Below are 13231 nucleotides of genomic sequence, written 5' to 3'. Positions count from 1 at the left end.
CACAGGTTCTGAGTTCAGCTATGTGTGTTGCTGAATGTTTATTCCCAGTCCGAGGAAAGATGCAAGCACCTTTTTCTGCAAACTGAATTTATTTATGGGTGTCCCTGATGTCTCTGGGTGCTGTTCACCCAAGGAAAAACTTATAAATCAACAGGTACTCAGCCTGAGGGTGTAAAATATGAGCTATAGAATTTGATGCAGAGGTGAAGTTCCTGTTATTTTTTTATGCTATGTTATTCTATTACACTTAAAACTATCTTCTTTAAAAGGCTACTAGAGTAAGGTGCTCACATCTCCTTACAAATATTTTATGCTTGTTAGTATACATGTTACAATACTCAGCAATTTTGAAAAGGGGTAACAATTCAAAACCACTTCTTTACTAAATACAGTAACTAATCAAAATTTAAGGGTCCCATGGATTGGCTTTACTGAGACAGTTTTTCTGTATGTTTGCTGTAACTTTCTTTGTGTCTTCTGACATAAAAAAGATTATGTGAAAGAACAGTATAGAGAAGATGCAGTCTTGTGTTTTGTTTTGTTTTGTTTTTTTTTTCTGAAAGCAAATGAAATGAAGGAAAAGATTATTTTCTTCCTCACAAAGTGAACTTCTTTCTGTTATCATGTACCCCCTCATAGTTGCTCTTCCTACCAGTGATAGAGCGGGTCCTTCCTTATTACATTTTTTGTCTGTTACATGTTTTCCAGCTTTTCTTACAGGATAATAGCTATGCAGAGAGTTGATGTTCAGTTCCAGCACAGGCAGGCAGGTGCACACTGCAGGCTGATTGCCACAGTGGTGGTGAAGTGTGTGAGCCTGCCCTGAGAATCCAGAGTATTTCCAAGCTGTGGTTCCATGATGTGAGACATTTTGTGGCAGTGCCCTTTCAAACTTTGTACCCCTATTATTTTCATCTCTGTGCCTCCTGGCTGGTTTTGGCAGCATGACTAGGAGGTGCTGTCAGCTAGTGAGTGGTGCAGCTGTGCAGGGGGGGAATTCTGATCCTGCAACTGGAGAGGGGTGTACCAGCTCACAGGGGCCAAGGGGAGTTCCTTGGGACAGCACCTGCTCCCACACCACCCTGTCAGGGGACTGTGGCATAGGCTTCTCTGCTGGCTTTGCGGTAGTTGCCAGCTCCTTCTCAAGTTTTTGTCAGCATATTATCACACTGCTGGTGTTGGTTGCATAACTTTTTATTTCTTTAAACAATACCTGACAAAGCCTGTCCCTCAGGTAGTTCTCACTCCTGAACAGCCATATCTGCCTGCCTTTCAGTAGTGATGTATGCCTGTAGTACCTGTCACAGAACACAACCTCCATGGGTGTACTGCATGTGCTGCTTTAACTGATCACTGCCTTCCTCTCTTCTCCACCTCCAGCCACTTGTTCTTGCCCTCTGTGCTGTACCTGCACAGGTGCTTGCGCACCTCTCTGCACTGGATCTAGGAAATGATCTGGTTTAAAAATAGCCCGTGTTTTTTCTGTGATGGCTTTTACCTGGTTCAGCTCCCCCTGGTGAGGAGGGCTGTGCAAACAGCCAGACCAGACCATACACATTTGGGTGATTTAGAGGTAGGGAAAAAGGATGCTTACTGTAAATTAGAAGTGTACATTTAACTATGCTGGCTTCTTTTTGCTGTTGGGGCTCCGTAATATTTTAATCACTTACTGTCTTGATCCTTAAAACAAGCATAGTAAATAATTTACTATTCAGCTTACCATTCAACCCATTCATCAGTATTATTCCAACCAGTAGCTGAATCTTTCCGCCTCCACATTTTACATAGTACTATGTTTATCTCAGAATATAGATAATATCAACTGACATATTTTTTAATTAATAGTGGTTTATCCAAAATGCTTCATTTTTCTGAATAAGTACATTCTGGTTTGTTTTTTAAGAGCTGTTTTGTGAGTGTCTACTGGGAAAAATGGGAAAAGTTAGAGGTTGGAGAATTAGTGGGGTGGTTTTTTTCAGGCATGCCACCATCTTAAAAGGATGTTCAACCCCGTAAAACATACAATTTGCCCTAAAATACTTTAAAAAGGTTAAACAAGAGAAAATAATTTTTTGTGTTTGTGTACTGGACTTCTTCCATATTATTAGTCAGTCCCAGATTTCAGAGAGATCTATCTGTAATTGTGGATTTTTTCCAGAGGTCTCACCTTTGTGTGATTTACATGTTACTCATGTCAGCTAACCATGGGAATCGTAATGTCTTAGGTGGTCAGCTCCTCTCCTTGCTTTTACATGTCCCACACAATAACACAGGAAAGAAAAAACAGCTATTAACTCATTCATAAGCCCACAAAAAGGGAGAAGGGAACTTTGTCCCTATATGATGCATCTATATTCTTCTGACTCTTGCACTTAGAAGGAAAGGAAACATGGGGACTAGAAGCTTGTATTTCTGTTGACTTAAGCCCTAGTTTCATAATGGAGTCTGCATTTATAAAAGCGGACTTTTCAAAAATGCCTAAGCAGGTGATGCCTGACTTCCATGGGAGTTAGGTATGTAACCTGCTTAAATGCTTTTTAAGATGCTACTAGAAGTCCCTAATCCTTTCTACCTACTTCACAGTCTTCAGTCACTGATACCTGAGCACTTGAAGGGAAGCTTTGAATCTGCCATTGTTTTAAAATGATGGAACTTGAGGAGGATTTTGTCAATTGAAAACTCATCTCTAAAGAAAAATACTTTATTATTTTTAATACAGTCAAAATGTTGTTCATACTTATGCCATTGAGCACATGGTTAATGCTAGCTTAAGGCTTTACAGCTTTAGGCGTCTGTTCAATGGAACAGATGGAAAGTAATTTTAATAGAAGCCCCCAAATGTTTACATATCCAGGTACCTAATGATCAGCCTAATGCTAGCCCATATGGAAAGCATTAATCTTTAAGTACATGTAGGCATACTGGCATTGGTTTAAATTGAGTTCTTTAGCAGTGTTACTCAGGCAGACGTGTGCACTAAGGGTTTTGCTGTGGGTGGGAAACAACTACAGGGAGCTCTGAACTGCCCACTGAGGAGTGCTGACATAGTGATTTGTAAGTATAGTGATCTGTAAGCATTTAACCAGTTATCCTCTCAGAAGAGAAACTCATGCTACCTCTTGACAATTTCATTTGCAGGTTAGGACTATAATGGAGCATAAAGGACATGGGAAGGAATAAAGCCATTTTGGATTGTTATGTATTCTACCAGTGAAGTGTTGGTATCACAGGCATTGGTGAACAGTGGTATCTGCTTCACTGAAGTGATGATTTTGCTTTGTGTTCATAGTCTTGCTGCTTAATTCCTGAACTGCTTGAATGATTTAGATAGCAGGTAGTGACCAAAGAGAAACTAATATCTGGGGGATTCAAGGGCAAGACTTTCCTAAGAACAGTGAGCTTGCAGCCAGTTTTACAGGGAAGCAGAATGCCTATGTGTGTAAAATAAAAATAATGCTGTTACTGACATCCTAAATATAGCCCTGGAGGTCAGCAACTGATTCATCTGGTGCTTGCCTCATCCCGTGCAGCCTATGGAGTTAAATCACAGGGAGGCTGTGGTTCCAGGGAACTTAACATATGGTAATCAGATACATTACCATATGCTATCCTATTAACATATGGAGGAAGGAACACAGTTGGTAAGGGAATTTCTAAACCTGAAGTGAAAGGCAGCTGCTCTGGTGTCACTTGCCCTTGTTAGCTTCAGTACCTCTGAGTGCTGCTTGTATAATTGATTGGCTTGGGAGGCTTCTGGGCAAAGAATGCAAACCCATGCTGGTAGGAGTGCTGCCCAAGGTGGGGATCCTGCGCCAGTGGCAGGCTGATTCAGCCATCCCCCCTCTCTGTCAAGTGTTCTGGACTTTGCCTTGCTAAAACTTGGTTTAAATATGTAAATGTTTCAAACAATATCCACTTCAGGGAGAATTATATCCCTCGGTTCGGGCTGAATGGCATCTTTACAACTTGAATTCACACCGTTTGGTTAATGCCTAGGAGCTCTGAAAAGACTAATCTGCTGTGTCTTCTGAATGCTTCTATGCTTTGGGGAGGACCTGTTCACTCATGTTAACAGACCATCTGCTGCATATTTTTATGTTACTATTTTGAAATATGTAGGGTCTAAAATATATAGCTAAAACTCATGTGACAAGGATGTAACTTTTTATGGTACTCTCAAGTCCTATGTTATCATGTGATTTTTTTTTTTTTAACCTACTTCTAAGAATTTGCATCTATTTTTTTCTTGAGTGAAGGCTAAAAAGCTGCAAATGTGAAGTTGAAAGCCTGTGCATTCAAAGAGAGATGTTTTCCTGAATTATCCTGTCTCTTCTTGTTCTGCTTATTGCAATGTTACTAGTGAATGAAAAGCTGATGTTCGAGACTCCTAATGCCCTAAGGCAAATCTTGGTCAAGTTGCTCAAGAGTCACTGGAGTTACTGGAGAATTCTCTCTGGTCAGATGCACGTGTGTGATGGTGCACACAGGTGACGCGGTTTGAAACATTAACTTAATGTTAGTGTCAGCTCTGTTCTGGACATGTCTTTGTGATCTCCACAAGCACTTGAATCTCTCTGTCTCTAGTCACCTAGAAAAACCACAAGTTTATGTGAGATTCATTTAATCTTTTAACATCATATGCTTATCATTCTGTGGGAGCAGGTTAACACCTTTCTCCTCCCTCTTTGTTTCTCTCAGCTAGAGGATGAAATTTCAACTTTGCGGCAAGTGCTAGCAGCCAAAGAAAAGCACCTGGTTGAAATTAAACAAAAGCTTGGCATAAGTCTGATGAATGAACTGAAGCAGAACTTCAGCAAAAGCTGGCATGATATGCAGACAACTTCTGCGTGAGTACAGACCTTGCACAAATTCATCCTTATGTGTTATGTAGCATGTTGGAGGTGTTGTCTTGATGAGCCCTGGTATGAAATTTAGCAGTAGAAATACTTGCCAGGAGTAGAAGATGGCAGGGACAAATGTCAAGCTTCTCAGAGCAAGGTGACCTGAAAAAAGCCTTCCACAGCAGCAACATGCTTTTCTACTGTGTTGTACCTCACTCTTGCAAAATCACAGCAACTAAAACTGTTGTGGTTCTGCGAAGGTTATCTTCCTGTCCCATGATGCATTCTTACAGAGTCCTTACTGCAGAGACAGAGATCCTTTTTTTTATCTTAATGTATTATATTTTTCAACATCCAAGAGAGACTATGTAAAAAACAAACCAACCAACCAAACAAAAAACCCACCAAAACATTAGCAACTATTTAAAAAAATAGTACCCTCATCTGAATTATAAAGAATACTGGCAGCATCAGTTGATGTTTGACTGTTTAACTCCTGCTTCTGACTGTCCAAAGAAGCAACAAAAAAAATACCTTTGGAGTAACTGTACCATCTTTGAGATTATCGTAAATCCTATGGATGTTGTGGTTTTTGTTATTTCCCATCAGTGTTTTTCTTAGACAAGTCCCTGAAGCTTCTCGCAGCCTGGTTTTACCACTGGGCAGGGTATGTAGCAGGTTCACAAGAGTTCAGTGAAACTTGCTTTGTGTAATATGTAAGCAGCTTTGGGTTCCCACCAGAGTGAAAGGTAATGCATAAATATGAAGAACTGTTACTCCACTGCTGTTATTTAAATGGTCTTAATTTGAGTAGTGGTTTGTTTTTGTTTTTTTTTTTTTGCTGAACCAGCCCAATTATACTGTAGAAATCTGTAGTCTAAGTCATTTGCTGCCTTCCAGCAGGGTCTTTTAAAAATATACCAGTTCTTGCATGAGGAACAGGGGAGGAAGGTTGCTTGGGCTTCAGCTTGCTGCCAAGAACTACTGGTGCAAGTCTCACATAAGGAAGGAGTTGAAAATACATACATGGACATAGTGACAAGACCTATCCTGAATCTGCCACAAAAAAAAAAAAAAAAAAAAAAAATGTTTAAACCCAGGATAGGTAGTGTTACTTGTGAGCTTCAAACTCTTTTTGCTCTGTATCTCTGATGGAGCGTCATTGAGAAAGATAGTGAATAAAGTTATGAATTTCAAAGCTCTAGGAAGGCCATGATGATTACTGAGGGGCTGGTCTCAGCTTCATACTGATCTTTATACTTACACATATGAACATACCATGTTCATCTAAAACTTTTCAGGCTGAATTAATAGCAACTTTGGTAGAAAGAACCACCCACCTTTCATCAAATGCTGCCTGAAAAATTACTTGATTTTTTTTTTTTTTCTTTTCAATTGACAACTGAATTTGACACTTAGAGAGAAGCAAGAATGAGCTGCTCCACAACAGAGCTGAGCTGGGAGTTGACAGCAAGGCAGGCAGGGCAGTGGCATCACCCGTGAAGGAGCATTCCCACAGAACCTGAACAAAGGTAGCAGAGCAGGTCCAGTGACAGTAAACAGGGTCATGCCAAGAGTTCAGATCTCCAGGTGAGTCTGTAGTGATGAGCCAAGTCCAAGGTCAAGCCAGGACGTCAAATCTGTGAGTCAATGTCAGTGAGGGGCCTGACCAGATGCAGGCACACCAGTAATGTAACTCAGGCAAGGACTAAGGGTTTAAATGCTGTCTCAGCTTTAGTGTAGCTCCCAAGTGAAGGGGAGATGTGCCTGGCAAGGCTTCTCCCAACTCCTGCACACCACTGTCACCACAGTCTTACCCAAGGTTACACAGTTGTGCAATGTCAGAGCTGGCCTTGAGCCCAGGTGGCCAAACCTGTAGGAGTGTGAGGGGGAATAGTTTGCAGTACCTCTTGGTGCACTCAAGGCCTTGACAAAGACTTGGAAAAAATATGTTAAAATGTACATTTTTATATTAAAATAATAATTGTTTGTATTTTAATGAGATGTCAAATAAGACATAAACTCTGTAATAGGAAATGTAGTTTGTATGTCTCCTACCTCTAACTTTTGGACAGTTTCTTAATTAGGTCCTATTTCTCATGGCATGTCATTAACAGGGGCACCCATGCTGGCTCAGTGAGAATGTCTGGCACGTGCTAGAAGAGGACACTCTAGAAACACTGAGCTTTAGAAGAGAGGAGGGGCACAAGCCACCTGAACTAGAGTTACTGGGAGACACTAGAAACATTCTGAAACAAAAACTTTTGTTTTTACTTGAAATTTGGTAGCAAATTCCAAGACAGCTTTTCATTTTCCCTTCACAACGTTGACATTTTCTACAGGGTTAGAGAGTCATACGAGACTTTATCAATATGGTAGTTGTTACTTTTTATTTAAGATAAGTTTTAAAAACAGCAAGCCTTGAACAACTAGTTAAGACTCGTGACCTAACTCACAGGATAGATGCCACCTGGAATGACTAAATTTAAACTTGAAATTCTGACTTTTTAAATATTTACATGTTAAATGGTTGGCCATGGATAATTTAGCAGTTCACCTGAGCATACTTGACAAGTACGTGCCAGAAATTGTCATTAAAGGATTTCTGTGATTTATAAAAAAAATAAAAAAAGTCATAGTTTTCATACTGAGGAAAGCTAGAGCTGGAGGCCAATGGGCTAGTGTGCTCCACAGATTGAAGATTATGTCAGGCTCAAAACGTACAGTTCTGTACGAAGTCTGTTTTCTTGTCACTAATTCATGCTTAAGGTATGCAAAAGAAATTCTAACTACCTCTAGTAAGACATTACATTTGCAACAGTAATGTGCAGCTATTTTTGTATCAAATCACAGCTTTTAAAATCAGCTTTATTTTTCTCTAAAGAAAACCTTTAATGTTGTTTTGCATTTTCCAGCCTTATATGAAATACACCTGAAAGTCATTCACTTATGATGATGACCAGAATCATAATGCATTTTTTAAGTTCCTTGTTCATTTTCTCTGCTATTCTTCAGAGGTTCAACTATAGAGGACATCGGTAACTACAGAGAAAATGATTGCCTCAAGTTTAATTTTCTTTCATGGTGGTAGGGCATTCAACTGGAATGACTTCTCCCACGCACCTTTTTAAAGATCAGGTTTCCAGTGAATAGAGGTGGGTGGATATTCAGATAGCTTCTAGCAATGCACATTTTTTATTTGTATTTTAAACATAGATAATTCATTCTAATTTAGATGTTAGAAGCAGGATAACGTTGGCAGATTTCAAGGTTATTTATTTTAGCTTAAGAAATAATTAAAAATGTCTTCAAAGGGATATTTACAAAGACCATCATTGAGCTCTTCTAATTAACATTTTGCTACAAAGGAAAGGTTTTATGTAACCTGAATGCAGTATGTTTACTTAGTTAAAGCTTTTTGGTGGTGCTTCGTAAAGTTCCCACAGCTCTCTCTAGCCCTCCATACGTCAGATTTTCACTGCATAGTGCATTAAGGTAAGAAGATAGCTTCTATAAAGATTGACCTAGTTTTATATGGTATCACAGAATAGTTAAGGTTGACATCAATGTCAGGAGACTGTCTAGTCCAACTCCCCCTTTCAGAGCGGGGTCAGCTAAAGCAGGGTGCTCAAGACTATGTCTGGACAGGTTTTGAATATCCCTCCAGGGATGGAGACTCTACAGCCCCTTTGGTCAACCTGTTCCAGTGTTCACTTAGCCTTACTGTGAAAAAGCTGCTTCTTTTGTTTAAGTATTTCTTGCGTTTGATTTGTGCCCATTGCCTCTTGCACTTTCACTAGATACCACTGAGAAGTTTGCCTCTGTCTTCTTTACTCCCGTTCATCAGGTTATTGATGTGATCCTCCCATAAACCATCTCTTCTGTCGGCTGACCAGTCCCAGCTCTCTCAGCCTTTCCTCATACGAGAGATGCTTCAATCTCTTAGACATCTTTATGGCCCTTCACTGGACTTGCTCTGCCATGCCCACATCTGCCTTGCACTGGGGAGTGCAGAACAGGACCCGACACTTCAGGTGTGGCCATAACCAGGGCTAAGTAGAGGGGACGGGTCACCTCTCTCAACCTGTAATCACTTGTCCTGATTCAACTGAGGATACTGTTAGACACCTCTACTGTGAGGGCACATTGCTGACTCACGTTCAACTTGTCTACCAGGACCCCAGGTCTTTTTCTGCAAGGCTGCTTTCCAGCTGGTCGATCTCCAGCCTCTACTGGTGCATGGGGTTATTAATCCCAAACTACAGGACTTTGCATTTCCCTTTGTTGAACTTCCTGAGACTCCTGTTGCCCCATTTTTTTCATTCAAGTTCCCAAGTAATAGTATTCTTCAATGCAGTTGCAGAATTGCATTGTATTATATATGGAGAAGGTTACAAGGGTTAATTTATCCTCCTCACCAGTCCCTCACATGAAGCACTAAGGACATAAATCCACAAGATACCTTGGCCTTTGCTAAATATATATGTTGTAACCATGCTCAGCTTTGTCTCTCAGCTTTTAATTTGGTGCTCTTCTTCTCTGGAAAAAAACAGTAGGACATTATAGTGTTGTCCTCTCAGGAGATATTTTGGTATTGCTGAGTTTCTAAGGAGCAGTTATATCTGTAAAATAACCCACCAGTAACCTCACTCCAGCCTAATATTTCACGGAGGCTCCTATGTCATTCTTTATTGAAATGTTAGCAACTGTTAGAAGGCAAAGGCCTCCTCTATTTTAAATGGGTAACCTTCCAACCTACAGATGGAATAGTAGTATAAGTACAGAGATAGCTTCTAGGCATATGAAAACTTATGGTTTTACTGCTAACCCCCCCAAAAAACAGTAGTCCAGATGTTCAGACCACTGTACGCAGCAGTTCTACCATGGCAAATAAATTATTAGAATAGCTAAAAACTTAAAGAAAACCCATTCTGTTTTTGAGTGCTATAGTAGTGAAATGAGGTAAAATGTCTCAAAGCCCATATACTTAGTGATTCTGGCCAGGAGATGGGGAGGCCTTTGGTGTCATGGAAAATGGACCCATGCAAGACTGCCATTTAGGATGGGAATCTCACAAAGCTGTTTTCAGAATGACTTTTCATCTTTTGCCCTCACAGACAAAAATTGTTCCTTGTTGTAGAAAGTCTCATGATTTAGAGTCTGAAATCAAGAAAATTGTCGGTGTTAGCTCTGAACAGTATGTGTCCTAGGCAGTGCCTGAGGCTTTCTCAGGTGGTGGCTGTCTTTTGAAGCCTTTTTAGGAAGGTTTCAATATTGCTCTGCTCTTTACATGTAATACTTACCTGAGATTTGGGACAAGAGCATTCAACATGGACTTGGCTTTTCCCTCCAGAGACAGAATAAAGATCTCTTAGTTGACGACTGGTTGAAAACTCTGTGAGCAAGCTTAGTTCTGCTGACAGGGAACCTGAGGACAATTGTATGAGTTTCCACAAAGAGTGAGAACTTAACTTTTTGTAGTTCAAATTTCTGCTGAGTGATGAGAAAATAGAAAGCAATAGTTGCGCTGCATGTGTTTGAGACTTACAATTTATGGTACCTGCAATCTTCATTAGTATAACTTTAAATATATAATAATGTGTTCCAGAGGTTCAGAATTTTCTCAGGAAGTCAGATATAATTTGTGGACAAGCACAGTCCTACTGTGACTTTTAGGAATTCAGCATACCGTGTTCCCACACACAGACTTGTTATGCGTGGTAGTAAAAGAAATGTGGGTGTTTCTGTTCATTGCAATGTGTAATCACCTTTTGACATTTTCTTCACTAAATTTGCAAGTAAATGTAGCAGTTGTGTAAGTGAAGAAATTGCATGTGTTCTTTAGCAAGCACATTACCTGCGTGTAAGCCTGTGCTGCGTGGAAGGGAGCCTCTCACTTCCACTGACTGTGTCCTTTGGGTCAGATCAGGCAATGTTCATGATTTCTTTAAAAATATTTTTTTTTTTTTGCTGCTTTTCCACATGTATCTCTGGCCTTGAATTTGGAAGGTTGGAGTAATAAGGTCGGAGAAGGGACTTTGAGAAGTTAACTTAGTCTATTCTCACTGTCCCTTTTCGAAAGGTGTATATCCACTTGTTTACACCAAAACCTTCAGCTAGTGGAAGTTCCCCAGCAAGGTTGGGTGATCTGTTCTAGACCAATTAATATAGTGTTAGTTTCTCAGGAAAAGCCCCCTGTAATTATCATTGAGCACCAGAAAATATATACATGTATATTGTAGTTATCTGTATATATGTATATCTAACTGCAAGGTGGGGAGAGGAGGGGAGGCCTGAACGTGAATTGAACTCTTTGAAATGACCAGGATTAAAAATATCTAGGAAAGGATCAGTGGAAAAGGAAGGAAAGGAAAAGGAAAGGGAGAAGTGAAAGGAAAAGGAAAAACAGAAAGGAAGCAAAAGGAAGGAGAAATAAGGAAGGGAAAGGGAGCAAGGAAAGGAAAAGAAAGAAGAAAGGGAGAGGAAGCAAAGGGAGGAAGGAGAAGAAAGGAAGAAGGAGGCTGGAATGTGTTTAATCTGCGTAATTTTGTTGATCTAGTACAGTACAGAGCCCATGGTGTTTTACTAGCATAGTTTAAGTTGTGATGAACTATGAAGTTTCAGCCTGGGATATCTTAAACTCATCTCTGCTTAAGCCAACATATTGTGGCTTTTCTACTTGGAGATTAGCTGTGTCAAAACTACTTGGTTTTCCACTATTTTGTGCTGCATTGCACAAATAGTGCCTTTCACACAATTGTATTTGCATTTTTTCCCAAGTTTTTGAAGATTACAGTGCAGGACAGCACAGACTATTTGTCACTTTTGTCTGTCACCTTTCCTGACCCGTGACTTGCTCCAGCCTATGCAACAATCATCTTTTGTGTGCCACGCACAGATTTCTGGCTGCAGATGGGTCCTCTGCAACCTGCAGAGGCGCAGTTCCCTCAGCTCTGCCCGCCCTCTCTCTGTGAGAGAGGAACTACCTGGGGCATAATTCCTGTGACTGTTTTAGGCATACGTACCCATCCAAGTGCCAGCACAATTTCAATTAAATTCTTAACATACGTGGCAAAGGGAAGAATGTCTAAAAAAGTACACCTGTCGTTGTTTGGTTTTGAAGTTGGAATGAATTTAAGGTGAGCACTGAAAAAAAAAAAAAAAAGAAAAAAAAAAACAACAACCACCAAACAACCCCATGGCACATTGAGTTCATTTGTGAGCAACATGGCAATATGAATGCTCTTAGAGCATGTTTTATATACATGTTATCTGCCGTTCATATATGCATTTATCTAGTGTGAGCATTAGTGTAATTTAATTAATGCTGAGCCCTGTTTTTCACAGGAAATCAACAGAAAAATAGTTTTCTAGCTGAGAGTTTCTCAGCAACCCAGATGCTTTACACTGATTCCAGAAATGTCATTCTTAAGCTGACTAATGGCTTGAAAACTAAAAAGAAGCAAGCTCCATGGGGCATGGCTTGTGCTACCAGTCTCTGCTCTGCTGTATGGTTTTGTTGTTAATTGTTTGCATTTTGTAGTATCTTATGTAAGCTTTATCACAGAAGAGGGTTTCTCAGATGGATTAAGTTTGCCAGCAAGCATAGATGGAGAGGCACAATGCTGAATGAAGATGTACTAATTAGCAGATGTACTAATTTTACAGAAGCAGTATTTAAATTCTTCATAATTTACTGTAGTAGGTTGAATGTGCAGTTTGCCATGCAAAATGTGCATATTATATTTGTAGCCTACTTCGGTCAGCAGTCCATGTACTGCACCTATGAAGGAAGGATAGGTTTAACTCTGCCACGTGAAGCACAATTCTGTACTGAGTTGAGATGAGATCAGATAGCATGCAGTATGATTATCCTGTCTTATCCTGCAGATGATGTTGGTCATTTAAGCGCCTAGTTCTCTGAACTCTCTTTATGCCTGCTACCTGACTATACTCTGTATGAAGCACTATTTCCTTCACATGTTGTGTTTCATGTATCTTCTTTCATTTGCTTTCACTGGCTATAAAAATCAGCTAGTGAGACCTGGTTGTCATACAATAGTACAACCTAAGTGCAGTATATGAAATAGTCAGGTCAAAATGTAGTCAAAATATGCTGCAAATCTACTTTACCTAATTAGTATGTTACAGTACTGGAGAGGTGAGTTATCTTTAAAGCTTCTTTTGAATGTTTTTGGCATATTATCAGAATATAATTGCAATATCAGCATATTTTATGATAACTTCTAATAATCAGTTTTATAAACAATTCCTTTTGTTAAAGAAATAAATATCCTATTTTAAAAACCAAATTATAATTGGAAGTTGATGGATGAAATTCTTCCGTTAATGTCATATAAAAAAAAGTAATATTCAGAATGATCCAGGTG

General features: G+C 39.7%; 1 protein-coding gene across 8 annotated transcripts in view; it reads left to right on the top strand.

Annotated features, from left to right (window-relative positions):
• Nucleotides 1-13231, top strand: part of TPD52L1 (TPD52 like 1) — a 60267-nt gene that overhangs the window by 25197 nt on the left and 21839 nt on the right. For all 8 annotated transcript variants that reach the window (XR_004407863.2, XM_032998063.2, XM_042795798.1 and 5 more), the window contains one exon: nucleotides 4699-4847. Coding sequence is in view for 7 of the 8 variants with exons in the window: in XM_032998063.2 (XP_032853954.2) it covers nucleotides 4699-4847 (149 nt within the window). In the remaining variant the exon portion in view is untranslated. The remainder of the gene's footprint in view (nucleotides 1-4698; nucleotides 4848-13231) is intronic.

Source organism: Tyto alba, unplaced genomic scaffold (genome assembly GCF_018691265.1).
Source record: "Tyto alba isolate M040663 unplaced genomic scaffold, T.alba_DEE_v4.0 Super-Scaffold_22, whole genome shotgun sequence".
Lineage (NCBI taxonomy): Eukaryota > Metazoa > Chordata > Aves > Strigiformes > Tytonidae > Tyto > Tyto alba.
The sequence above is the reverse complement of the archived record's forward strand: the minus strand, read 5'-3'. Positions and strand labels throughout refer to the sequence as shown.